Source organism: Chrysochloris asiatica, unplaced genomic scaffold (genome assembly GCF_000296735.1).
Source record: "Chrysochloris asiatica unplaced genomic scaffold, ChrAsi1.0 scaffold00078, whole genome shotgun sequence".
Classification (NCBI taxonomy): Eukaryota; Metazoa; Chordata; class Mammalia; order Afrosoricida; family Chrysochloridae; genus Chrysochloris; species Chrysochloris asiatica.
In genome coordinates this window covers 7,243,507-7,270,891 of record NW_006408596.1, presented here as the reverse complement: position 1 = coordinate 7,270,891, position 27,385 = coordinate 7,243,507, and the positions used below count along the sequence as shown (strand labels likewise).

Genomic DNA, 27,385 nt, shown 5'->3' with positions numbered 1-27,385 from the left:
AGGGATAGCAGCCCTCACAGCAGAGCTGTGCTTGACCCTGAGCTGCCCCTGAGAGGCATAAGATCAGCACAAGACAGGCTCCCACACCCCCTACCCTTGGGGCCCAGACAAGATGAGGTGGAGCCACGGTCCCAGCTTCTGAGCCTACTGCCTCCCTACCTGACTGGGCGCTTTTCTCTCCCCTGGAAACTAGACCAGAATTCAATTACGTAGAGCCACAGGGCTGACAAAACTGGCAACGCCAGCCCCGCAGAAGTGTAACCAAAAGTTTTCAACTGACAAGTGGCGGTCTGAGGCTGAATCCACAGGCAGACGTGAAAGCCCTCAGCTCCGTGCCCTCTGCTGTAGAACCCCCCACCCCACTCGTGACAGCTTGTGTGTCAGTGGCAAGCCCCCCCCCCCCCCTGCTCCCCAAGCTCACCTTGTCTCTGGAGGGTGGGGGGTGAGGGCTAGGTGTGCAGCGGTTCTGGGGAAGGTCCCCATTTGCATCCTTCATGCCTGACTAGCCAGTTCCTACAGAAGGAGAGCCATGGGCCCAGTCAAGTCCTTCCCTGACGGCTCCTCCTCGGTAAACTAACCCTAACCCTGGGGTTAGGGAAGTGGCCTTCCTGCCCTTCTCTTAGCCCCCTGTCCTTGGTTCGGCTTCCATTCCTGGCTCTGGTGATCACTCCCAACACTTCTTCCTTCCCCCTACCAATCCAGGTCCCTCCAGATGATGTTAATTGACCCTCCTGAAGCAGGACTTGAAATCAGAAAACGCTTCTAGTAAATTCTGCATTGGCTTTCCATTATCAATAAGCAGGAAGCCTCTCCCTAGGTAGCTGGCTCCGTCTGCTTCATTCTCACCAGCCAGCCTTCCTTTCCCTCCACACCTGCTGTCTATTAGCAGCATGAGCAAAGGTTCTAAAAGGGGCTGGCACGTCACCCTGCCTCTCCACACCTGGGCTTTGTCTCCCATCATCTCTCTTTCCAGAACGCCCACCCCTCCCAGCTGCACTGTTGTGACCCTATCATCTTTCCAGCTTCCCCATCAGGCGTAATTTCCCCATGAAGTGCCCTCACTCACATTTCCGTTTCCCAGTTAGACCCTAGATCCTGAAGACAAACTGAGGTCCCCTTTGTCTTTTTCTCCAAAACCTGGGAGCACCGGGCCTGGCCTTAAGTGATGCTAAGATCGTTGCTAAATGAGACAGGATACATTCAGGATGTTTCTTTGACACTGTTGTCTTATTTGGGGGAAAGTGGACTGGGGGTGGAAGTAATGAATGCATAGACAATCCAGACTCTGTCTCCCAAGTAGGCTCGGTACAGACAGCCACCAGCCTGATACTGTTTCTTTCCTGTGAGCCTCACCACCACCTGCAGGAGGTGAATCAGTCTTAGCTTTTTATGTCAAGTTTAAAAGAGATTAAGTCCCTCATCACCTCTCCTAAGGCAGACGGTTGGTTGGTTGATAAGCTAGACCTTTCCCAGAGCAAAGCAGAAAGTTCTTTTGCAGTTTATCTGTAGCTTGTTACAGTGTTGCTGTGAAGTGTCACCGACCTTGCGATTCAAACTGACATAGGTGTTGGCATTTCCTTGTTCCTCTCTCAACTGGCGAGACCCCTGGCTGGCCTTCAGCTGCCCCGAGTCCACGTGAGGGCTCCGTGGGTGTGAGGCCAGCTGGCTTTCTCTGTCATGGGCCTTTCCTTCCAGCCGCAAAAGCTGTAGTACTCAGGCCCGGGCAGGCTTTAGGCCTGCGCTTTGTCAGCCTCAGGGCTTGATGCACCTGCCAACTATGCACCCCCACACACACCGCCCACCTGCCGCTTCCAGGTGTTTGCAGTACAGACCACAGGCATTCATTCATTGCCAGTGTCCTGAGAGGACAGAGGCTGTGGCCCGTGGTACCGGTGCCCTCAGATCTCCTGGACATTGGTGCTCCTCAGGGCCTGGCAACTTGGAGGTGTCTCCAGACAGCCTCGGCTCGGTGCCCTTCTGTCTCCATGTGCTTAGACCTGGGAGGTGGCCCCTGTGCCCTGTGGGAGGGAAGTAAGCCTGTGTGGCTGCAGCCTCCTGCTGGAAAAGCCTCACACTGTGACAGTGAACTCCTGTCTGACCTCACAGAAACATGCTCTGCTTACATACGCAGGAAGACAAGGCAGTGCATCCAGCTGGTAGCTCAGAATTCACAGGAAAGACAAAGAATCTGCCCCTGGACATCAACACCCCACCCCCACCCATCACCTGGGCATGCTTAGGAAAGGCAGTGACGTCCCTCCTCTGGCTCCCTTTATGGAAGGCCATGCCCATAAACCTGTTGTTGTTGTTGTTGTTAAGTGCCATAGAGTCGATTCAGATCCATAATGACCCTGCATAGGGTTTCCAAAGAGCAGCTGGTGAGCTTGAACCACTGACCTTGCAGTTCAAAGGACTTTGCAGTCTGACGCATTAACCCACAGCCTCACACCAGGACTTCACCCATAAACCTAGAGTGCCCCAAAAGAGCAAGGGATTTGAGATGATGAGTAACTAGTAAACGACAGGTGTGCACTGCAGAGGGTCCAGTGGGTCATCGCCGCTCTCACAGTGTCGAGGGGCCTGGTCCAGCAGGAGGGTACTACTGGGAAGGCACCTCATCGGCACAGGGTACCTCCAGGGGTGACTCAGACCCGAGTTGGCTGGGGTGCCAGTCACTGAAGCAAATGGTACCGTTGTTGTTAGGTGCCACCGAGCTGGTTCCAGTTAACAGGCACCCTGGGTACAACAGAACCACACCCGGCCCGGCACAGTCATCCCCACAGTCGTTGTTAGCAGCCACTCTGTCAGCTCATCTCCATGAGATTTTCCTCTTTTTCCCCGACTCCCCACAAAGCATGATGTCCTCCAGGGACTGGTCCCCCCTGATACTATCCAGAGTGCGTGAGATGAAGTCATTAGGTGTCGAAAGTCCATGTGACTTTGACCAGGGGAGGTGAACGAAGAAGCAGCAGCAAGCAGTGGGGGCTGTCAGCAGAGTGATGGGACCCAGGGCCAGTGGGGACCATGTGGACAGGAGCTCAGCACCTTGGATCCCAGGTCAAGGGGTGTGTTGGGGGCAGAGAGGATCTGGCCTCATGGCTGCAGGTTAGGACTGCGTGGTCCCTTCACTGTAGCCAGGCCTTCCCGGGGCATTTGATCATCAGGAGATACTTCTAGCACCCGAACTCAGGAGCTCTGGGCCAGCACGGGCCCTCCCATTCCTTTTCCCCATGACATTCCTTCTCCTTGGGCTCGTGCTAGGTGACGCTGCTGAGTGTGGAGATGACTGCACTGAAAGAGGAGAGAGACCGGCTCCGGGTGACCTCCGATGACAAGGAGCCAAAGGAGCAGCTTCAGAAGGCCATCAGGGACCGGGACGAGGCCATTGCCAAGTGAGAGAGTGTGCATATTTGATTGTATATTCAAGTGATACAAGCAATGCTCAGTTAAAACATTAAAGCAGGCAGAAGAAGAGTAGGGTAAAAACTTAGAGGCTCTCTGCTAGTCCTCTCCAACCGCAGTCCCATTCTGCTTCACAGATGGACACTACTGTTGAAAGCTGTGGGTGTATGAATTGTGAAGATCTGCCTCCTAAGTATTCGTAGGCGTGTACGCAGTATTGCCGTTAGGTACTGCCAAGTTCTGACCCATAGTCACCCTACACGCCCGAGAAGAAGGGCCCTGTAGGGTCTCCGAGGCTGAAGTCTACGGGAGCAGGTGGCCAGTGGCAGGCTCAAACAACCACCTTTGGGTTAGCTAGCAGCCAAGCTAGCCAAGCACCACTCGAGCTCTGTATATGCCGTAGTTGCTGGGTTTTGTGTTTTTTAACATCAGTGGGATGATCGATACTCAGTATGCCTAGCTTTTTGCCACTTAATATATTTTAAAGAGCTTTACAATTTTATTTGGTTCAGTGAATGCTTGAGAAGCTGTGTGATCTGAAGTAGGAGGAAGAGGGGGAGCATACCTTTAGGAACAAAGAATGGTGTTGTGTGCTACAAATGGTCATAAAATGGCAAAATTCAATCACTAATTAAGGAAGCCCGTTGGGAATAAACAGAAGCCCTGATGATGTCATGGGTTACGTGTTGGTCTGCTAACCACAAGATCAATGGTTCAAACCCACCAGCCACTTAGTGGGAGAATGAAGCTGTCAGCCACTGTAAATATTGACCTTCTAGGAGCGCTACTCTGTCCTTTGGGGTTGCTATGAGTTGGAACTGATGTGGTGGCAGTGGCTTGGCTTTGGAGGCTTCTTGGGCATCAAAAGCAGAAGGAAGTTAGCAGTCCAGGCTGTCAGCTAGCAAAGCAGATGAGTAATTAAGATTGGAGGAGCCATACTAGAAGGGACCAGCCCTGGCCCCCACACAGACATACCTATTTTGTTGTTGTTAAGTGCCTTCAAATTGGTTCCGACCCATAGGACCCTGTATAGGATTTTCCAAGGAGTGGCTGGTGAGCTTGCTCTGCCGACCTTATGGTTCAAACTAACTTTTCAGTCCAGTGCATTAACCCATAGTGCCACACCAGGACTCCAGGCATCAGCCTAGTGGGTGGGAAACACAAACAGAGAGTGCAGGAGAGGCGGGAGGAGGTGTCCAGGGGGACAGAGGAAGCCACCAAGTGGGTACCAAGCCTCCTAGTGCTGCCCTTGGCACTGATGACGCTATCAGGGGCCGGCTTAACGTACTCCTCTCTAGACTCGAGTGAGGCCACTGGACCCCAGTACAGGAGGACTGGCCCTGTGCGGAAAGGGCAGAGGGGCTCAGATCATTCCAGAAGGATAGTTCTCTCCTCCTTACAAATGATATGAACTCGGTTCACAGGCACTGAGACCGCAGACTTTGGCATTTAAAGGGCTCCCCACCCATGCCTGTATAGGACTTTCAGAGATGGTTCTTAATCCTGGTAGGCACGGACTGACTTGTGCTTACTTACTGTTTCACTGTAGGTTAGTAAGCAAGCACAGTCAGCCCGTGCTTACCTTGCTTTCTGGGTCCCTCTCAGAGATTGTACATTTGAAGAAAGGCTTCCATTCTGCAGGCAGATGCTGTGGGGTTGGGAGAGAGACAAAAGCCAACCAGACCTACAAGCATAATGTGAAATTGCTCACTATAGATGAGTAATCACAGTCAGCCCATGCTTACCTTGCATATTGGGTAATGTTCAGGCTGCACATTAAAATCCTTCTGGGCCTCCCCAGAACAATTCAATCGGAATCTCAGGGGTTGGGGCTCCCCATCCTCCCAGACTCCATAGTTGTAGTGGGTAGTCAGGGGTGAGCCCTCTTCTCCTCCCACCCCCAACCCCCACCCCCAGTCCCAGCATCCTTCCTTCATGACTGCAGGAACGATACCAGATACCTGAACTCCTACTATCACTGTTTCCAACTCCTACTATCACTGTTTCCGGTAAGCAGCTGCTCTACTGGCTACAAGTGACAGGCCCTCACTAAAAGCAAAAACAATCCCGGAGGATTGTTTCCTGGGCACAGGTCGTGTGGCCTGCCTTACAGGAGCAAGACGGAGCCGTTACTCATGCTTTTAGTTAAACATGGAGCTCTGCCAGCCCTCTGAAATACTCAGGTTTTAGAATGTGATTAGTAGATTAATTCAGAAGCTTCTGTAGCTTTGCTTTTCCTGTCGGGGTTTCTCATGAAATGGTCCCCAGGGTGCATTCCGAGGCTGCAGTATGGAGGTGGGCATGGCAGGTCCTCCCTCGGGAGTGGGAGTGGGGGTCGGGGGGAAGGCAGGGCGTCCCGCAACGCCGAGAATGGGCAGCTGCTTCCTCGGTTGGGCCCATAGATCCCGGGGCGTTAGTCAGCACTTTCCCAGGGCTCCAGACTGCCTTGGCGCCACCTGCCGGGAAATGGTTGAAGTGCCGCCGCGAGGCTCCAGGACGTCTGTTCGAACATTCATTGGCTGAAGGGGCGATGGGCGTCCGTGGCAACCAACGCCGCCAGCCTGTAGCAGCGGGCGTGACAGAGGCGTCCTGCGGCACCTGAGCCCCCGACGCTTATTGGAGCGGTCTGTACGTTTGCGGCAGTCCACAGCCGCAGTGCGGGCGGGGCGGGCGTTGAGTAGGGGAGGAGGCGGGGGCGGGTCTAAGTCGGTGGATTGTGGGCTGAAGAGGAAGTGCTAGTCGCGAGCGCTTTACAGGTGTAGCCCACCTTCTACTTCCGGCTGCTCCTCGGCCAAAGCACTTGGCGTTCCCTAGGGCTGCAGGCGAGCCCTGCACCGCGAGGACACGTGTCTTCGCCGTGATTTCAGACACACGTTTGCGGGAGAGGAGGCCAAGACCGCGGGCTACCAGGGCCTGCTGCCTCCTACCGTGTGCCTCCCCCTCCGAGAAATAAAGTATTTTGCATTGAATTAGGAATGTAGCAAGTTCAAAACGTGAAAATACAAGCTTGCAAGCCGGGCTTCCCTATCAAGGACTATAACCCAGAGATACCCACTTGCAATTTTTGTGTAGTCGTTCAAATATTCCACAACACTGGCATCTTACTAAGGAGCTCCAGTGGCTCTGTAGGGTAAGCACTGGACTGCAAACCACAAGGTTGGCGGTTGAAACCCACCAGTGACTCCACAGGAGAGAGACGAGGCTGCATGGTCCTGTCTGGGAACCGCTATGAGCCGGAATCCACTCGAGAGCAGTGGGTTTTTTTATATCGTCTAAGGTCTTAGTTTGGGGTTTTTCCTCCACGCAGCTGTCCATCAGGAACCTTCTCCATGGGCAGTAAATGTCCAGTGCCCATGTTCTCACTGTGATGGCTTCCATCTCGTGCTTTTCGGAACCCCTTTGCTGATAGTGAAATGTGGAGAGTAGCTACGCTGTGCGGTTCACCATGCTGAGTACCTTGGCGCACCTCTGTCTGACGGGCTCGCAAGAGAAGTGCTTGGCACACGAAAGGAGCCCGCCCCTGAGCGGGAACAACGCCCCTTCCGGTGGGAATCTGTGTTTGGGGAGAGATTAGTAGCTCCATTGTGCTATGGGGAGGCCTTTGATCTCTGGATTCCAGTCCTGACTAAAGTGTCTTCCTCTTTGAACCATTTTGAACCTGTTTCTTCATCCGTGAGGTGGGGCTGATAAACGGTCACTTCATCTACAGGTTGGTTCTGAAAATTTATAGGATGTTTGTCAAAATCCACTGCCATGGAGCCCATCCCGACTCCTAGTGACACTGGAACAGAGTGGAACTGTCCCATAGGGGTTCCTAAGGCTGTACATCTTCCAGATGCAGCCAGCCTCCGCTTTCTCCCGCTGAGAGACTAATGGGGCAGTCCAACACAGCCCAGAGCCCCACCAGGGCCCGTAGTGCCTGCTACAGTCACCGCTGCTGGGTAAGCATTGGGGCTCAGGCCTGTTCCCTCGTTCCCCTTTGTCGGCAGGAAGAATGCTGTGGAGCTAGAACTCGCCAAGTGCCGGATGGACCTGATGGCACTCAACAGCCAGCTACTGGATGCCATTCAACAGAAGCTCAGCCTCTCACAGCAGCTAGAGGCCTGGCAGGTAAAGGAGGCGCTGGGGTCCCTGAGCCTCCGTCAGTGTAAAGAGAGGCCGTTACTTGGTTACTGGAGAGTCCATACATGGGTGAGCAGTGATCCTGGTCCTCACTTGATGCTATGGGGGGCTCATGCCCCCGCCTCCCCGCCCCACTCCTGGGGAAGACTGAGTAGAACCAGTTTCTTCCCAAGAAAACCCAGCAGGCACCAGACAGGTGGTTTCACAGTGTGAGTCCTGTCACCTGGGGCCGGTTAACCTGAAGCTGGCCCAGGTTCCCCCCAGCACGCTGGGCCCTGGCTCACAGCCCTGTTCTTCTCTCTTCTCTCCTGGCTGCAGTTTGCTTCCTCAGGGCTCTTTACTATCTGGCTCCTTTGGTTTCTGATCTAGTGGCCTTTCTCAGTACCCGTATCAACAGCTTTAGTTGTTCACCCCTCCTGCCTTTGAGGTGAGATTGAGCCCTTCCTCCCACCCCGCCACCATTGCTTCCTGCCTGTGCCGCCTCCCCTTGTGGCCACCGTGTCTGCCGAGCATCATCTGTGCAGTGTGACATGCCACCAAGACCCAGCCTCCCTCCCCCCATTATCGTCCTGTCCAGCGGGCACCTCGTTAGACGTGGCCAGTGATTAGGCTGCTGCTGACCTGAGCCCTCCTCCTCAGGAGTCCTGGCGTGTGTGGGTTTGTGAGCAGTGCACATGTGTGCGTGTGCATGTGTAGGCTAAAACATTTTAAAGACAAATTTCAAGGAATTACCTTAATGAATTGGATGGCTTAAGAGTGTAAAAATGCAGATTACAACGGGCCGGAGAAAACTTTGGCCTCTTTGGAAGGATTTTTTCTTTCCAAAATTCCCAGTGAGATCTGAGTTGGGGGCACTGGAGGATGGGGAGGGAGTAAGCAGGGAGGAGAGTGAAGGGTTAGGATGGGAGGAGAGGTGAGGGGAAAGGAACCCAGGGCCACACCCACACCCGCACCGCCACCTGGGCATGTGCTTACTCAAGTCAGCTGCACTGTCTTGAGTGACACCCATGGTGGGACCCATTCTTGCCCTCAGCATGGGAGGCCTCACCTGGGCGTGGCTGGCACGGCTGATGGGAGGTGGTGGTGTCTTGTTCCCAGGACACCCCAGAGCCACCAGGCTCAAGAATGAAGGGTCCAGGGATCAACTCTGACAGGGCCATTGGCCATGTCTCGAAAGCAGAGGTCTCCAGTGGCTGGACCCTCTATCAAGTGGAGTCTCATGGAGAGTGGAGCTGCTGGGGTCCCTGCTCTGACCTGGTAGGGTGGAGCAAGGGCTCAGGCCTGCGTGGAGGAAGTCCACCCGGACAATGGCACCTTTGCCCTCAGCCACAAGGAGTGGGGGATGGGAAGGGAGTGTGTAGCTCCTCCCCACCCCAGCCTCCTACTCCCTCCCTGCCATGGTTGGAGGTGCCCACAGAAGCCAGGTCACTGGGTAGGAGAGTTAGCCAGCTGAGGTCACCCTAGGACTTCAGGGTAAACAGTGGGTAGGGGGTTGAACAGAATAACAGGCACACAGCCAACCCTATGAGGCTGGTCATGCTGGAGGCCAGGGAGAGGGACAGAGTTCTCTGGTTTCTAGGGACAAAGGTTCTGAGTGTCCACCGGGGGACACGACACCACCAAGGAGCAACAGCGTCCCCGTGAGGCCCCTTCCTTCTCTCACTCACTGCTTTTCTTCTTGGTGGGCAGTCCTGGGTGGGACCCTCACTCATCTCATCTCATCTCGTGTTCATCTCATGTCCTTCTGCACTTGGCACTGCCCCAATTGTCCCCCACCCAGCCCCACATCCCTGCTGAGCCGCCCATCTCCCTGCAGGACGACATGCACAGGGTCATCGACCGGCAGCTGAAGGACAAGCACCTGAAGGAGCGGAGTCAGCCAGCCTCTTCCTTCTCCAGGGGCAATGTGGGGCACAGGGACCAGCCCAGCACCACCGAGGGCAAACGGCTCTTCTCTTTCTTCAGGAGGATTTAAGTCGGAGGAGCCGGGTTGCGTGCTGGCCTGGGCTGAGCTGGGCCCAGCACACTGTCACCAGGAGGTCCTTGGCACATGCCTGGGTGGGAGCAGTGGCCTGGCTTGCCCTTGAATGGCACCCTCCACAGAGGGGTGGCAGCACCCAGGCTCGCAAGGCAGGCCCAGGCCGCATTGCCCTCGGGCCCTCACTGAGCTGCCCTGCTGAGCTGGACCCCTCTGACCTAGGCCCCAGCCCACACCCACCCAGTGCCCAGCCTCCAGGCACTGCTTCTAAATCCAGGGGGCACAAGATACGGAGGCCCTCTCTGCATGCAACAGGAGGCCGCCCATCCCCGCTGGCCAGCCTCCCCGCCCTGGCAGAGGGGTGAGGAAGGGTCCTGCTGGCACCTCTGGGCAGGTGTACAGGAGGCCAAGGCACAGGGCCAGGACCCTGTCCCTCCAGAGCCATCCTGGCCCCAATTGGGGGACTGGACCCAGTGGGCTGGGTTCTTTTTCTAGGCCTTCCACGTCTCCCGGAAACAGTCTGCCCGGACAGGCCACAGGATAGCCCCCTTGGGGTTTGTGGTCAGCCACCCCAGGGCAAGGGCAGCCTTGGCATGGGGGTGGGGGGTGGACAGGGCACTGCTGGGAGCCCCACCCCTACTGCTTAAGCCCCTTCCTCAGCCGCCACCGCCCACCTTCTGCTGAGGCGCCAGGCGATGCCGGAGTCCCCTGCAGCTGCCTCCTGGCAAACACAGCAGCACGGGCGAGTGGCAAGAATGTCCCTATAGATATGTACATACCACAGTGCTGTAACTTTTGTATGTAGCAATCCTGTAAATACATGTATGGATTTTATAATATACATATTATATATAAATCTATAAAGGCATATTTTTAGAAAAACAGCGCACCACTGCTTCTTTTGAAAATAGTCTGAATAAAGAATAAAACGAGTTTCTACAGAGCTTCCTGCCTCAGTCATTGAGTTTCCAAAGAGACTGACTGGTCAGCAGGCAGTTGACAGGGACAGGTGGGAGTCCTGGTCCCATTGAGAGGGACCTCACCGGTGACTCAGCTGGAAAGGTCAGCTCCTGAGGTGGGGGCCTCTGTCACCCGTGACAGCTGCTCTGGGAGCAGAGATGGCAGGCAGAACAAGCAGAAACACATGCTCCACTACCCCCACTGACACAAGAGGGACCCAACATTTGCCCTGGCCTCTTTACCAGTGTGCCGGCCACTGGCTGGCAGAGGGACGTGCAGCCTGGACCTGCCTTCCCCAGAGAAGGATGGCTTGGGAAGGTGGCCTAGGTCCTCAGCATGCGTGCGCAGGCAGGACACACCCAGAGTACAGCTGGAGGAAATAGATCCTGAAAGAAAATTTGGCAGCTTGAGCCTTTATTTTTAGTATTTTTTTAAAAAGCATAATTAGAAATTTTCCGTACAGAAATAATCCTAGCAAACCAGTGAAAAGTTTGTTTGACAGGAAACTTCACATCGGCTCCACCAGGATATCCCACCCCCTCCTTTGTGTATGACCCTGGGGATGCACCCCCAGCTGGGGCTGCCCTTACTGTGTGAATCTGCACTCACGGGGTTCACCTGAGCCCTGTTAGCAGTCACGTATGCCCACCCTCCCCACAGAGCCCCAGCTCCACCTGTCCCTAGCAGCACCCATGTCCCACCAAGACAGTCTTGATGACTGAGGTCAGGCTTCCACTTTCATTGATCCCAGGCAAGACGAAAGCAGGGCCGCCGGCCCCCAGAACTCCCAACTGTCCCACGGCTCCATGGTGGGGCCAGGAAAGCAGAAGGTCAGAAGAAACCCTCAGTCTATGGATTACAAACACTTCCAGCAGTGTCTACACAATCTGCAGTGTGAGTTGTGGCGTGATTGTCCATCAGAAGGAAACAAATCAAATCCCATGATCCTCTGGGGTGGAGGGGAGGTAAAGGAGGTGTCCGGAGCAGGGGTGAGGGGGGCCATAATCTGTGCTGATGCCCCTGGGTTTTCCCTCCAGGGCACGCCAGTCACAGCTGCCAGCCCTCCCTCCCCCACATCACTCCTCCTACCTAAGCCTCGTGTCACCTTCGTACTCAGTCTGTCAGTGTCCACAGCTGCCAGTCAGCCCAACTCAGGTGTCGTCCCACTGTCCAGCAGCCCCCATCACAACTCAAGTTCTATAAAGCCCCCAGAATTCCGGTGGGGACCCTGGACGGAGCACCGACCAGAGCGGGAGGCTTGGTCACCATCCCCATCAAAAACAGAAAGGCAAAGTGACTGCCAGGAACCCAGCCCCACGAGACCAACTAAAAACACTGGCCCACAGTGGCCTTGGGCTTGGGGGAGCCACAAGTTTGGATGCCATGCCAATCAAAGTGCAGGGAGAGCAAAGAAGTGGGTGGAACTTCATTCATTGGATTTGGCTGAACTGTCTTTACCTAAAAGAACTCCAGCCCTCCTGGCAGCCACACCTCTGCAAAACCTTTCCCTACCTTTCTGTTGGGATTGGAACATTTGGTATAAAGTAGGTGCCTCTGCTCCCCTACCCAGGCTTGTGGCTCAGAAGAGACTGGAGACAGGACTGGCGTCCTCACGGAATGTGGGGCCTCTTGGCTCCCCTCTTGGGGAGGCGAGCAGGGGCAGAGATAGCGCAGGCTTGGGCAGCAACCAACACCTGCTGCAGGAGAGACATAACAGGGGGCCCACACCCCCAGGCCGGGTGGAAGAAGACGTGGTCAGACGCGGTCCTGTCTCCACAGAGAGAACTTCGGGAAGGGGTGGGATCAGGGTCTGTTGCAGCAGGCTGGCATTAGGAGGCAAAAGCCAGAGCAGGACGAGGGGCTGCGGCTGGTTAACGCAATATACATTATGTACAGACTGGTGACTCGTCCATGCGCTGGCAGCATCCCAGCCAGGTCCAGGTGCCTGGGCCAGGGCAGGGGCACCAGCAGGGAAGGGCAGGTTTGTCCAACACCTTCTTGGCACTCGAGGGGGGGAAGAGGGAGGAAGTGCCGACGGCGCCTCCAGATACAAAAACATGGAGAGAATTCTTTAAATAACGGCACAGAACTGAGACTGTCCCCCGAGGAGCGACCGCAGTGCAGTCCCTGCGGCAGCCAGTGGCCATTAACAGCAGCGTTTCTTTCGTTTACTGTTCTTCGTGAGCTTCACCACGTCATTCTGTTGCTGCTGCTGCTGTTTCGCTAGGTTGTCTTTCTTTGCCCGGAGGACCAGCTCTGTGATGCAGTTGAACATCTGTGGAAATGAGAGCAAGCAGGTGACCTCAGAGCAGCGAGGTGGCACCAGCCCACCTGCCCGCCCGCCTGCCTGCGCAGCCCGGCTTGCCAGTCTGACACACTCCTCCCTTTTGTGTTGTGTGTGGGGCCTTAACTGCAAGCATCTGCAAACCCCTTCTGGAAAGACGTACCAGGAGATCGGCTCATTTAAAGGCCAAAAACGACCAACACCAAAGACCCACCCACAAGCTCCAATTTCTTTTTTTAAGCAGCAAAAGAACCCCATTTCTTTCACTGGAATCTTATGACAAGATACATAAAGGTGGAGCTGCTACTGCCTACACCCTTTCCCAGGTCACCCTAGGGGCCTTCTAAAACCAAGCCTGGGAGATTCCATGTGCCCGTCTACACCATTCTCCTTTAATAACAGGGATGTAACCATGTCATGCCATCTTCACACTGGGAGGCAGGGACTTGCACTCTCCCCAGGTGACAGTCACCCTCCTCTCACCACCGTGCATTCCCAGGATGCAGTGGGGCCACACAGCTTGTGGCTAAAGATCTGTTTTCCCTCAGCATCACAACTGCTTCCCCGCAGGCCCAACACAAGCCCCTCTCCTCCCCGCACCCTCAGAAACAGCATGGTCTGCAGGGAGGTCGGGGCCCAGGGAGAACAGTGGGAGAGCCTGACAATGCTGCTGTCAGGGAAGAGGACAGCGAGCCACACGGTCAGTGAGGCATGTCCCTCACTGTACGTGGCTTTGCTGAGAGACCTATCTGAGTTCAATCCAGCTAGTTAACTAAAACCAAACCACTCACTGCCATGGAGTCGGTCCCATCTCCCAGTAACCCTGTAGGACAGAGTAGAAGTGACACATAGGATTTCTAAAGCTCTAATTTTTTTACGGAAGCAGATTGCCACAGCTTTCTCCCACAGAGCAGCTGGTGGGTTTGAACCGCTGACCTTTTGGTTGCTAGCACAGTGGTTATAACTAGTGTGCCACCAGGGTTCCTCCAGCTACTTAGAACTGGGAGACATTCCTAGAATTATATAACCACTTGGGAGCCTCACTCTCCCTATCTGAAACGTAGGCATAATTACACTTACCTCAGAAGACTAATGAGAAATGAACTAACACCAAGGATCAACCACTACTCTAAAGCTAAGACAAGAAAATTCGGGGGTTAGAGAACCTAGAGCAATGGAAACAGAACCACCAGAACACACTTATAATATTGATACATTCTGAAAAGTGTAACTAACGTCACTGAACAATGTGTATGGAACTTGTCAACGAGAAACCTGATTTACTGTGTAATTTTCCCCTGAAAACATGACCACCTTTGGCGTGCTCAGCACAAAGCCTGGTGCAGAGCGGACACTCAATACATGGCAGCTAGTGTGCCCTGAGAGCTAGCATGGAGCGGGACGAGGCTCCACCAGGGCCAGGGCCAGCCTCACCTCCTCCACATTGACGTTTTCCTTGGCACTGGTCTCAAACAACTGGATCCCCATCTGCCCAGCGAATTTGTAGGCGTCTTCTGTCTCCACCACCTTACGCTCAGGATCATCATTCTTGTTCCCCACTTGAAGACAGAAAAGAGTAAACTCTGGCTCTGCTCCCCCACCTGTACCTGCGGGTCCCGTTTCCCACCCCCCTCACCCCTGTGGCCTCACCTAATATCCGGCAGACGTCATCACAGTTCTGGTTGATTTCGTGAAGCCACCGCTTGACATTGACAAAGGATTCTGCGCTGGTGACATCGTAAACCACGATGACCCCATGGGTACCCCGATAATACCTAGAAGGTCAAAGTCTGAATCACACCTTCAGCCTGGGCAAGAACTTTCTGCCAGTCACCCCAAGTCCAGGCCTCCCTGGCCACACTCAGACCACACCCTAGGCAACAGGAAAGGTCACTGGGCCCAGGAAGCCCTCAGCCTGAGGGGCGACCACAAGCACAGCTCCTCGAGTGAAACACTTTCTAGGCCGTTTATTTCTAAAATTCAAGTAATTTTTAATTTGATAAACTGTTACCCCTGTGAGTTTTTTTTTATTATAAACGTTCTCTCTCCTCGAATTTATTTTCATCAAATGCCATTCCAAGAAGTTGCACCAGCTGTGACCACCTGGAGGTTAGGGATGGTTTAGGGCGGGGGCCCTGATACACTCACTATCCTCAGTGTGCAGACCCCAGGACCCGAGCTAGGCCTGCAAGGAAGGAGGACGTAAATTGTTCCTCAGCCAAACCGCTAGCACATCCCCATGCATGCAGATGGCTTGGGGACCCTGAGAAGGATGCCCCCACTACAGAATCACCCAATGTGTCCCTCAGGAAGACTCCCCACAGTGCAGGCTGCTCCCCTCCTGACCTCCAGCAGTACCCACCCCTCCCCAACCCGGTCCTGATGTGAGTACATACCCTTGACCTGCCTGCCATTGCAGGCCCAGCCCAGGCTGAGAAGAAAACCCACCCTGACCTATGAAAGGACACTTCACTTCTCTGAGGCTCAGTTCCCCCAGCTATAAAATGGGCTGATGGTGATCCCTCTTGGAGGCTATGAGGAATGAAGGAGACAACGTCTGTCACCACAAGGTGGTGCCCCTGAGCAGAATCCCACCCGGGGCCAGACAGTCCGCCCTCAGTCAGCGCTAAGTCCCTCCCAGGCTCTGACACCATGGGAGCCCAGGCCCCGAGCCCCGAGCCCGTGTTCTCGGGACGTGTCCACAAGTCTGAGCATTAGTAGAAAGGCTCCTGATCACTGTCACCATTAACAGCCACAGCCAAGGTCATCCACCAGCCTGGACCCCGGGGGGTGTGGGGCTGGCGGGGGGGGAGGGGGAACAACATCTGGGTCTCATTCCCAAGGGGCCAGGTCTCAAAGGAGTCCTCTTCCTCATCACCTCTGACCCCCCACATTGCCCCCAACTCCTCCTCCAGCCAGCACTGCCGCCTCTCAGGTCAGAAGGGGGACAACAGGCTAACAGGATGTGGTTTTAGTTTCTCTTTTAATGCCCTGAATCGAAGGTCACGCCACTCTACCGACTGCTGATTCCCTGACAAGACACCAAACTCCTGAAACGTCCCCAAGCTCTGCACGAGTGTCAGGTAGCATCACCGTCAGTGCCCTCCTTTCCCTGTGGCCCCGGCACCCCAAGAGCCAGAGTCAAGAAGTTAAGAAGGGGTCATGCCCCCAGCCCCTATACAGAGAGGAAGGGCGGCCAGTGGAGAGCTGGCCACTGAATATAGGGCCACCCCTCCTAATCCCAAGCGCCCTGGAGAACCACAATGCCCTCAGGCAGCTGAGTAAGGCCTCCAAGTCTCCTAACAGAATGCAAAGCCTTGTGTACCAGTCCCCTAGCCACCCAGCCTGTAGGCCAGACAGGGGCAAGGCAGGGGTTCCTGCCAACAAAAGGCCCCAGGCCCAGCACAGTCAGCATTCCTGTGCCCACAGGCCCAGTGTGCTCTGCTCCTCCCTGCAGGGCTGGTATCACAGGAGCCTCCTGGGGAACACAGAAGAGGGGGACTGGTCAGGTGCATGGGCCCTCTGGAGCCACAGACCCATCTTCAAATCCTGACCCCTCCACTTACCAGCCAAGCCAAGACTCTGCCACCTTTCAGGGCCTCAGTGTCCCTGTCTAGAAAATGGGCATAAATACAGGGTACTATCAAGATTGACTAAGATTAGGTAGGAGCAGCCTTGAATGACAGTCTCCAACCCAGAGTGAGGACATCTATCCAGACACTCTCTGGTCCTGGCCGTTCTCCTTGGGGTCCACTGGTGGCTGGTGAGATACAGGAAGGCTGGAAGAGCTCCATGCAGGCAGCCCCTGGGCTGCATCCAGCACAGGGAACCAAGGACCTAGTGACACCCCAGTGTCAAATGAGCCCCATCCTGGTAGTAGTCGCCTCCTCAATCCACTAGGATCCTGAGGAACTCAGGAAGGGCACTCAGCTGGGGTTCTGCCCAGCTACAGGGAGGACTGGCTCTCTGGTCCCCTGACAATACCTGTGGCAGAGGAGCTGCTCCGCAGGGAGGGAAAGGTGATTCCTAGAGAAGCGGCCCCAACAGCTTCCAGGCCCGGTGACAGGCCTGACGTCACGAGGAGCAGGGTCACCTCTCAAAGCAGCTCCTCTATCGGAGGTCAGGGGGAACCCCTGGGTACCCAAAGCTCCATGACTGGCACCATAAAGCTAGTCCTGAACACCACCCCGGGGGCCAGCAGAACGGAGCCACACCATGAATGTCTGATCTTTGTTGGAACCTGTTTCAGCACCAGCCCAACATCCCAGAGCCCCTCCCCAGGGCTTCTGTCCAGAGCCGGTGCCGGATTTCGCCTCCTGTCACAGTGACAAACCACAAAAGGGGCTGCACAGCAGTGAAGCGGTACGATCGCTGGGGGGGCCAGGTGTCCCTGGTCACAGCAGTGAAGCCACTCACCCAAGCAGGGCCCAGCACAGCTCCCAGCTGAACTTCCTGCTGCTGCTGGCCTTTTCAAGGACCAGAGAGGGTCAGAGGGGAAGCTGCCTGCTCCAAGATCCCAAAACTACTTCCCTGAGAGACTCCTGAAGCGAATGTCCAGTCACTGTCCACCCATGGGCAGTGGCCGGCCCCTCTTGTGGCAGCCAAATGCAATCCAACCAGGGCCAACAAGAAACTCCCATCCCCAGAGTCCCAGGCTGCCCCCTTCAGTGCCACCTGCACCACGCCATGGTGCCACCTGCCCCTGGTACCCAGGTGGATGGCGATGCCGGCAGGCAGACTCACGTGGAGGTGATGGTGCGGAAGCGCTCTTGGCCAGCCGTGTCCCAGATCTGCAGCTTCACTTTCTCACCATTGATCTCCACAGTGCGGATCTTGAAGTCTACGCCGATGGTGGTGATGTAGCTGCCTACACACAAGGCACCATGTCACAGTGCTCAATTCCAGGCTGCATGGAGACCAGGGCCCACCCCTGATAGTCTCTACTCAGCTGAGTATCAGACCAAATATAATCCAGCAAAGCGAGGACGAAGAGTCCTTACAACTAAGACAAGTGCTACCAAGGTAACGAGAGCGGGTGAGGTGACAGAGTGGTCAGGGTGGGAACTGTCAGCTGGGGTCTGAGAACAGGGGGAGACCTATGAAAGCCTTGGGACTTTTCCTTTCTCTCAAAACATTTTAAAGACCCACAAAATGTACTTCCTAACCCACAAACAGTCCTGGTATGGTGCTACAGGATAAGCATTGGACTGCTAACTGCAAGATCAGTGGTTCAAACCCACCAGTGGTTCCTCAGAAACCCTGTCCAGGGTCGCTATGAGTTGGAACCAACTTGAGACCAATTAGCAATAAGAACACTAACTCAGACCCAGACTGCTCCAACCTGCCGTCTGAAAGCCCATTCCAGGTAGAGGAGCGAGTTACAAGGCAGCACTGGTATATGTGTGTGTGTGTGCGCGCGTGCACTGCAAGTTGGGGTCAAGCTTGAGGTGCAAGGCAGGGAGAGGGAGGCCGTGAGCCGTTGTCAAGCAGGGATAGAGCTGGTTTTAATCAGGGCCTGGGAAGACCAGGAGAGAATTTCTAGTCCGGGCTTACAAAAGGTCAAACATGCGTGCTCTTGCTCCTTTTGGAAGCGACACTGGAGCCAACACTTTGACTGCTTACCATGGAGCAGACATTTTTGCAGCCCAAAGGCTGATCCTTTTGAAAGTTAACATGTAGGACAGAAAAACAACAACAAAAAAGAAAGCCCCAAGCCTACTGCTATGCAGTCCATTCCCCACACGGTGACCCTACAGGGCAGAGTTCCCACGCTGCCCGATAGTTTGCCACGGCTGTCATCTTTACAAAAGCAGCCGTATCTCTCTCCCATGGTGCAGTTGGCAGGTGTGAACCACCAACTTTTGGTTAGCAGTTGAGAACTAACCTGTGAGTCACCAGGGCTCTCTGTTTTAGGAGACAAGACGCCCAAAATAAGTAAGAACTATTCAGATGTTAAAGGCCAAGAAGAGGCGAGGGCAGACATCCTACAGAGAAGCAGAGTGCACACCAAAGCACACACGGAATGTATGCAGAGAACAAGCCAGCCTGTGGAGTCTTCCAGGCCCAGAGAACGTCAAAGGGTGGGGCCCAGCACCCAGCACTATCAGGAGCTCAGTAAACAGCTACCAGCTAACTGAATGAGTAAGTGGACAAAGTGAGGGAACGAACAAGAGAAGGAACAAACAGTATGAGGAAGTTGAGAGGCAAACTGGAACAGATTATGAAGCCCTTTGAACGCCATGCTGAGACTATAAACCAGTGGTTCTCAACTGAGGGTGATTTTGTCCCCAGGGGACATTAGTAATGATGGTAGCATTTCTGAGGAGCCCTGGTGGTGTGGAAATGTTGAACTACTAACCACAAGGTCGACAAGAGAAAGATGAGGCTGGCTGTCCCCGTAAAGATGCACTCTCAGACACCATACACTACTCTGGTCTTGTAGGGTTGCTGTAAGTTGGAAGCAAGTCAATGGCAGTGGGCATTTGTTGTTAAGTGCCGTCCAGTCACTTTCAACTCACAGTGATCCTGTATAGGATTTTCAAGGAGTGGCTATGAGTTTGAACTACTGACCTTGAGAGTGAAACTGACCCTGCGGTCCAGCACATTACCCTTAGGCGCCACACCAGGCTGAGGGGTGTTGTTGTTGTTGTTGTTGTTAAGTGCCGTTGAGTTGGTTCCGACCCATAGCAACCCTGCACAGGGTTTCCAAGGAGCAGCTGGTGAGCTTGAACCACCTACCTTGCAGTTCAAACAGCTTTGCAATCTGGCGCATTAACTCACAGCACCACCAGGGAGGCATTTATAGTTGTCACCACTAACGGGGTGGTACCAGCATTGAGTGGAGAGAAACAAGGCATCCTGCAATGTACAGGCCAGTTCCACAAGGAACTCCCTCACCCAAAATGTCACAGCACTAAGGTGGAGAAGTCTTGCAGCAAACTTTGCTCAGGTAACAGGGAGGTGCTGAGGAGGGACGGGGCCTCAGCCAGAGCATACCCGCTGCCAACATAGAACTATGCTCCCCAGGGTTTCTACAGTTGATTTTTTCGAACGTCGAATCCCAGGTGGTGGTGGTGTGCCATGGACAGAGTTGGTTCCGACTCAAAGTGATCCTTATAGGATTTCTGAGGTTGTAAATCTTTACGGGAATAAGAAAGCCTCATCTTCCTCCCTTGGAGTAACTGGTAGATTCAAACTACTGACACTGAGGTTAGCAGCCCAGCACCTAATCCAGTACACTAACAGGGCTCCTTCCAGGTGCCTGTAGGTGGACTCAAACCACCAGGCTTTTGGTTACAAGTGGAGCACCTTGGTCCAGAGCCACATTATTAGGATGGATCTGACAGTCTTATGTCGGAGCTACTGTGCCACTTCAGGCTAGAACCCACAGTGGTCTGGACTAGGTAAGCATCAGTTGAAACAAAACGAGGAGAAACTGCAAAAGAGTCCTCCAGGCTTTGGAAGATGATTAGATGAGGAGCTGGAGAAGAGGAACATTTAGGAGCAGAGCTAAAGGCTGCTCACTAATTTACTGGGAGTCCTGGTGTGGCGCTGTGGGATAATGTGCTGGAATGCAAGGTCAGTTTGAACTACAAGGTTGGTGGTTCAAGCTCAGCAGCAGCTCCTTGGAAACCCAATACAGGGCCGCTGTGGGTCAGAACCAACTCGATGGCACATAACAAAAACAACAACAGTTGAAGAGAAGTTAACAGTGACAAATACCTAATAATACTGGTGGAGAAACACTATAGCATGTATCACGAGGTAATCTTCCACCACCCTGTGGAAAGACTATTATTATTCACACTTTACAGATGGGTTGAGACTTGGTCACTGGCTCAGGGTCACAGGGAGAACCCACCAGCGTGTTGCAGGGCCCCCATTTACCCTGGCAATCAGCAATTACTAAATGACTTCTAGTTTGCCCTCAAGCCCTTGAAGTGAACCCCAAGATAATCACGGGTCAGTCCTTCACCCCAGTTACCAACACAACCCAGCCTCTATAATGACCCAGATGAAAGCATGCTTAGCCTCAGTTTGGGGGGAAACACAAATTTAAATGAGGCGCCTCTTTTTGCCTATCAGCAAAAATGAAGATGCCAACTAAGAAGGCAGAATGATTTGAGTTGGCGAGGGACACTTCCAAACTCCTTCATTAACGAGTTTGTTAGTACAGTTTTGTGAAAAGACTATTTAGCAGTACCTAAGAAAAACTACAGGGAGTTCTGGTAACACAGTGGCACACCAAAAGGTCAGGTGTAAACCCACTAGCCTCTCTGTGGGAAAAACATGAGGCACTCTGCTCCCATTACGCTGACCGCTTTAAACACTCATGGAGCATTTACACACTGCCTGCCTTGTAGGGTGGCTATGAGTCTAACAACACGTCAATAGGTTTATCTTTTTTTGGGGGGTAGGGGTGAGGCAGTGAAGAACATTTTCAATGCATATAACCTCTAACATAGTTGTTTCTGACTTATAGTGATTCTGAACAGGGTTTCCGAGGCTTTAAATCTTCACAGAAAAAGAAAGCCTCATCTTTCTCCTGTGGACCAACTGATGGGCTCGAACCATGGATCTGTGGTTCTCAGTCCAGTGCTTATTCAATGGAGCCACCATGCTCCCTCTGACCCAGTTATCTCCATTCTGTAGGAGGAGGCCTGTACAATACACCAGCATATCCTTACAATGTATCACAGCGACAAGACTGTATATACAACGTGCTCAACTACTTGGTAGCACTTATGACAGATTCGACCACAAAGGTACATTATACCAGCCAACAGTGAGTGAGTGAAGGTGCAACCCATCCACATTCCAGAGATCCAGAGACCATCTACGCTAGAGGAAGGACGTTCCTGGCATTTGGTGGGGAAGGCAAGTTGCTCAGAGAAGAGATGGGAAACCACACACCTCACTGAGCCTAGGTGAAAGGTCAGCACAGAAGACAGGTAGAGGGACAGTTCTGCCTTTTCTTACTGTTTGAAATTTTACTCAAGCATATAATACCTTGTTACATGTATTATTATTTTATGTTGGCGAACAAAATGACCATGGGTAAGAAAACTATGGGGACAGATTTCTTAGGACAACTTAAAAGGGACCCAGGGTATATATACCCTTTGGTTGGTTAATGAGGCATGGAGGGGATTGTAACCATGGCAATGAAACAATATATGATAGGATGAATGTAAAGCTAATGTTCTCCCATGTAAACTATCACATAATCCACAATAAAACATTTTAAAAAAAGGGACTCAGGGTGGTTTTCTCAGACCCGCCTCTGCCACATCACTGTGGGAGGCAAAGCCAGAGTACCCGGGGGGTCCAGGGGAGACCTAACCCAACCCACTGGCATCAAATAGATTCCAGCTCATAGCAATCCTATGAAGGGTTTCCGAGACGGCAAATCTTTACAGGAGCTGACAGCAGCCCTAGCCCTAACCCACAGCACCACCAGGACTCCTTGGGACCAGGAAGGGGATTTAGAAACCGAAACCCGACCCCCCCCCAACCCCCACCCCAGCAGCAACCTAGGGACACTCACCTGAGAAAGTGTTATCTGCAAAACGTAACAGCAAGCTGCTCTTGCCCACACCTGCCAGACAGAAACCAAGAGATGAAAGAGGACTGAGGGCTCCCTTCCTCCCTCCTTCCCAATCCTTCTCCAGGGAGGCACCAAGGGAGAAGTCCTGACTCCTATGACACTCAGTGAGACCCATCTCTCACCTCAATGCCTATTTTTATCTCCCCAAAAAGCTACACACCAAGAACATCTCTTCACTCCCTCCCTGGTCCTTGCCTTCATCCCAGTGTAAGACAACCTGCCCCAACAGCCTCTGGAGAGAGATGGGAAAGGACTCGAGCCGGCCTGTTCTAAGGATTGGCCCCAGCCACTCAAAGGAAGGTACCAGATGACAAAAAAAAAAAAAAGGCAGGAGGAAGGTCAACCAAATGACACTGAACCCCAAAGTCAATCTAAACCTGGTCCCTGGAAAAATGCACATCATGCATGCAGTTTCAACTTGCAAGCCAGTTAACCAGGGAACTGAAGAGCCAGAGAACTACAGAGTCGGGAAGAGCCATTTCTCAGGAAACAGACCCTGAAACCCAGAGAGTGAGAGCTGCCTGCCAGGCACCTTGCAGCCACCATACTCCTTCACCTTTGCTGCCGTCACTTATACCACCAATCCTCGGGCCATCATAGCAACTCCTGGCATACTCATTCCAAGTCAGGAGGACCCTCAGACACTTGGCTTCCCCTTTACTTCAACACTCCAGGTGGTCTGTCCCCGAGTCATCCTGCCCCATCCCCTACCCCTCCACTCCAAAGGTCAATCCTATGCAGGAACACTTCCTACACTGGGGACACACTGAAGCTCTAATTCCAACTACACTGTGAAAACTGAGGTTCCCAGACATTCTCCCAAAAGCGATCTCCTGCGTACTTCTAGAGAGGATGTTGTCCGGGGATGCCCGGAAGAACTTGTTTCCACTGAGTAAAGGTGGGGTGAGGCTCTCACCAACAGACAGGTACTGCGCCCCACAGTACCTGTTCTGTTGCTCAGCCCCGGGTCCGGCAGGGCTCTCTCTCAGACCCACTTCCTCATTGCGCCTCAGACAAGCTTCCTGCTGAGCCCAAGGAGAGCAGAGTCCTGGGCTGGGTCCTTCCCAGACTCTGCCCAAGGCCGACACCCCATTGGCCCTGCCGGCTCCCTGGCTTCCTCTCGGAGCCTTCTGGGTCCAGCTTACTCAGCAAAAAGCTGATGTTTGGGCCTCTGGGCGGAGAGCTACTCAAGACGGCAACCTTGGCTCCCTCAGCCTGTGCATTCATGGTGTTGTTGTTAAGTGCTGTCAGGTCAGTTCCGACTCATCACAACCCTGCTGTATGGGATTTCCAAGGAGTAACTGGTGGGACCGAACCTCAGCCCCGTACTTCACAGGATCAGCAGGGGTGCTGATCCTACAGCACCACACCAGGAGCTCTAGCACTTTGCTTCGTTGTTGTTAAATGCCGTTGAGTCTGGTCCGACCCGTAGCAACCCTGTACAGGGTTTCTGAGGCTGTGTATCTTTACGGGAGCAGAAAGCCTCATCTCTCTCCCACGGAGTGGCTGGCAGTTTTGAACTGCTGACCTTAAGGTTCGCAGCCAGATTCATAACCACTACGCTACCAGAGCTCCTTCTGCAAGATTTACAGCCTCAAAATTCCTATGGAGGGTTCCTATGAGTCGGAGCTATGGTTGCTTAGTAAGTGCCAGCAAAGAACTGCCTCATGCATTTAGGACTTGGCACAGGACAATCTCCCTAAGCCACCTAATGCTCGCTCGCTTGCACTGTCGCACCTACAGGAGCCAAAGCAGCGGCTTCCATACTACGGGGGATGGTGAGATCCTATTTAAAAATCAGTCCAAGTCTGAGATCTAAGGCAAGTCTGTGTGAAGCCACAATGCAGCTTGGCCTCTCCCCTCCCTGCTCAGCATCACCAAGCACCTCTGCAGAGAGGCCACTAGTCACCACAGCAGTGGCCACTTTCAGCCTCACAACCACCTCCACAGACTACTTTTCCCTTGGATGGGACAGAAATCCACCTGAGAAGTGCCATTTCCCCAAGTCCTGACAGAGGCCTCCTTGAGAAAACCTGCTGCTGCCATTGGACCTGCAGCACCCAACCAGAGGGAGGAAATTGTGGTGCCCGTCTACCTTCAATATGGTCACAGTAAAGAGCCCTACTTCGCGGGAGAAAGACCTGCCAATCTTCTCCCGTAAAGATCACAGCCAAGACAACCGCACGGGGCAGTTCTCCTCTGTTACATGGAGTCTCTAAGAGGGGGACTCAGCCAAATTTCCTCCTTGGAACTAAGCCAACAAGTTCTCTGGACAAGGCTTCTACAATTCATCTCTGGAGCCTGCTCTCAGTCAGTGGGACAAACTGCAGTTCTCAAAGACTATCCATTTATTCCCCTTCAGCTGGGTTGCAATAACATATAGTTGGAATAGCTTTTCCCCCAATAATGTATTTTCTATTTGATTTACATTTCATATCCCTGTGAACATTTCGCTGATTATTTGTTACTGTATGTTTTTCAATGTGTACTGAAATAAAATAAGGGCTCTATTTTAAAAAATAAAGTTGAACTGACTCGATGGCACCTAACAACCACAACCTCAATGTCAAAGTCAGCAGCATCTCATGGCCACTTCTGGCAAACCCCCCTGACCAACGGGCCCCATCTACAAGGAGCACATGATGACTCTCAGAAGTCTGGGAAGTTACTCTCACCCATCAGCGCCTTGCCGCACACCCCCTCCCTGTTCTTGCTAGTTTTGGGGGCTAGTCCCCTAATGTGGCTTCCATTCCAGCCTTCTGGTGAGCCTTGAGACCTTCGAGTGATGCGTTTACTATCAACAAGTGCTTCGTTGTATAACCTCAAACAAATCTCTTTTCTTCTGGGAGCCTCAGTTTACTCATCTGTAAATGAAAGACTTCAACCAGGGCTCTGTCAGACAAGCCATCCTCCAGCTTCTGGCCCAGTGGTTGCAGATGAAATCCAGGGACTCAGAAATAAAGAGGAAAAGCAAAAGCCAAGGGAATATGTTTCAGAAGCATGTACAATGTGGCCGAGTGGGAAGAAGAACTCTAGATTCACGAAAAAAGCCACATTCATGGCGGGCCCACTGTTTGCCAGGCCTGACACCAGCTGCTCGTGCAGAGATTAGCAGAGATGTGCATTAACTATGATAAGCTGTGCAACTTTGGGCAAGTCAGCCACCCCCTCTGAGCCTTAGTTTCCTTAGCTGATATATTACACAGCAATAAATGAAGCTCAGAGGAGAGAGGATCTGTGAAATCATTTGATGAGCCTTAAGGAAGCATACACAGAGGACCCCAGTTCAGGGAGAGTGTGATGCCTGTCTCCTTTGGCTCAATTTCCAAAGTTTAGTTGGAACTTCATGGCTACTATTCCCAGTTCCATAAACACTGAGCTTTGAGTATTATTAGCGCACTTGCAGAACCATCAAGCTAAAGCATCAGTCTCCTCTTCCATACACTAGGCCCACAGGCTCAGATGAAGCTGGGAGCCAGACCACAGAAATGGTGACCCAGTGAATCTTCTCCCACACCTGATTCCTGAGTGAAAAATCAATATACCTCACAAAATGTACCATGAAAAAGGGGCCAAGACCACCCCCTGGGTTTTGTCAACAAGCTGCATCTTCTTGCTGAGTTTAGAAGTTTTCATTGTTGAATTTCAACACACAGGGTCTAGATGTCTTACAAAGGGATAAAGACCCCTGACCACAGCAGACTGGTTTTACACTCCAAAAGGATTGAGGTCAGTGTGGTACCAGTCCCTCTAACCCAGGATAGGGTAGAAATCAAATATCAAGTCCAGTACAGGAACAATCCAGAGGTCATCTCCAGGACTCCAACTGCACACCACAACTAATCAATCACCTTCCACCTCTCTGACTCCTCCAAATCCAGCTCCCTTCCACCTTCCTAGTCAGGCCCTAACTTTTCCCCTTATCATTCCCCTCCACCAGCAACCACGGAAACTTAAACCATAGTTCACCTTGTCCAAAACCACCAACCACATCCCAATCCAGCTTCATATGCGAGACCATAAATCACCCACTTCCCTGACCTAACTATGACACCGTCACCCCAACACCCCTTCAGTCTCCTGGGTCTCACAACCCATGTGCTTGGGCATAGGCTCAGTGTCCAGCCACACACCCCACTCTGCTCTGTCTGTAATCAATGGGTTCTCCAGCCTCCTCCTCTGACATCATATAATCCTAGCACCTCAGCTATGCTTCCATAAACCTTCTGGGGCCATCTCCTTGACCTCTTGGTCACCCCATAAACCTGCTCACCTGCCACACTCCAAGCATCTCTAAAACCCTTCACTGTCTTCCAGAAACCCGCCTACCTGTTTTAATACTCATTCATTCAGCCTATTGGGTGCAAGGCAGCATCCCTGGCTCTGCTGATGGAGCGGTGAAATGAGCTGGGCACCCTAAGGAGTGTGTCTACGGCCCAGGAACTTTTGCATTACTGGCTAGCCCACCCCCGTGTCCCTACCACCTCCTGGTAATCCACAGCCAACACTTACTGAGTGTCTGCTGTGTGCCAGTACTGCTGCAGACACTGTGCATCACCTCGCAGGACAGTCAATCAGCCCGCGAGGCAGATGCACTATTATCCCATTTTACAGATGAGGAAACTGAGCCACACAACACACGTACACTAGTAATTCAGCTCAAATGGGCCAGGCCCTGTGCCTGTGCTTTTTACCTTCTTTAAACCTCACAACCACCATACGGGGAAGGTTCTGGGGATATCCTGATTTCACAGGAAACAAAACGGAGGCGTACAATGGCTACTCTGACAATAAGAACAATAGTTAACGTTGACTTGGAGCTCACTTTACAACAGAGCAGGTGTGAATGCACACCGGCGGGCCAGGCCAGAGCCCACTTCCCAGAGGCTCAGAAAGGTGAGGCAATTGGCCCAAGGTCACACAGCGAGGAAACTGAGAGTCCCGGGACTCGAACCCGGGTCGCTCCCCTCCAGAGATCGCGCGACTTGACCAAGGTCACACGTGAGGCCGGACCGGCGCGGCGCGCGCCGCG

General features: G+C 53.1%; 2 protein-coding genes across 2 annotated transcripts in view; one reads left to right on the top strand and one right to left on the bottom strand.

The window, feature by feature from the left end:
• CCDC64 (coiled-coil domain containing 64) overlaps positions 1-9,511 on the top strand; it is a 100,427-nt gene extending 90,916 nt beyond the window's left edge. Inside the window, exons 7-9 of the mRNA XM_006865451.1 lie at positions 3,262-3,392; positions 7,392-7,512; positions 9,341-9,511. Of these exons, the coding sequence (XP_006865513.1) occupies positions 3,262-3,392; positions 7,392-7,512; positions 9,341-9,499 (411 nt within the window). The 3' untranslated portion in view covers positions 9,500-9,511. The remainder of the gene's footprint in view (positions 1-3,261; positions 3,393-7,391; positions 7,513-9,340) is intronic.
• A 3,119-nt stretch (positions 9,512-12,630) lies between these two features.
• Positions 12,631-27,385, bottom strand: part of RAB35 (RAB35, member RAS oncogene family) — a 15,004-nt gene continuing 249 nt past the window's right edge. Inside the window, 4 exon segments of the mRNA XM_006878264.1 lie at positions 12,631-12,737; positions 14,397-14,521; positions 17,490-17,613; positions 22,294-22,344. Coding sequence (XP_006878326.1) covers positions 12,631-12,737; positions 14,397-14,521; positions 17,490-17,613; positions 22,294-22,344 — 407 coding nt within the window.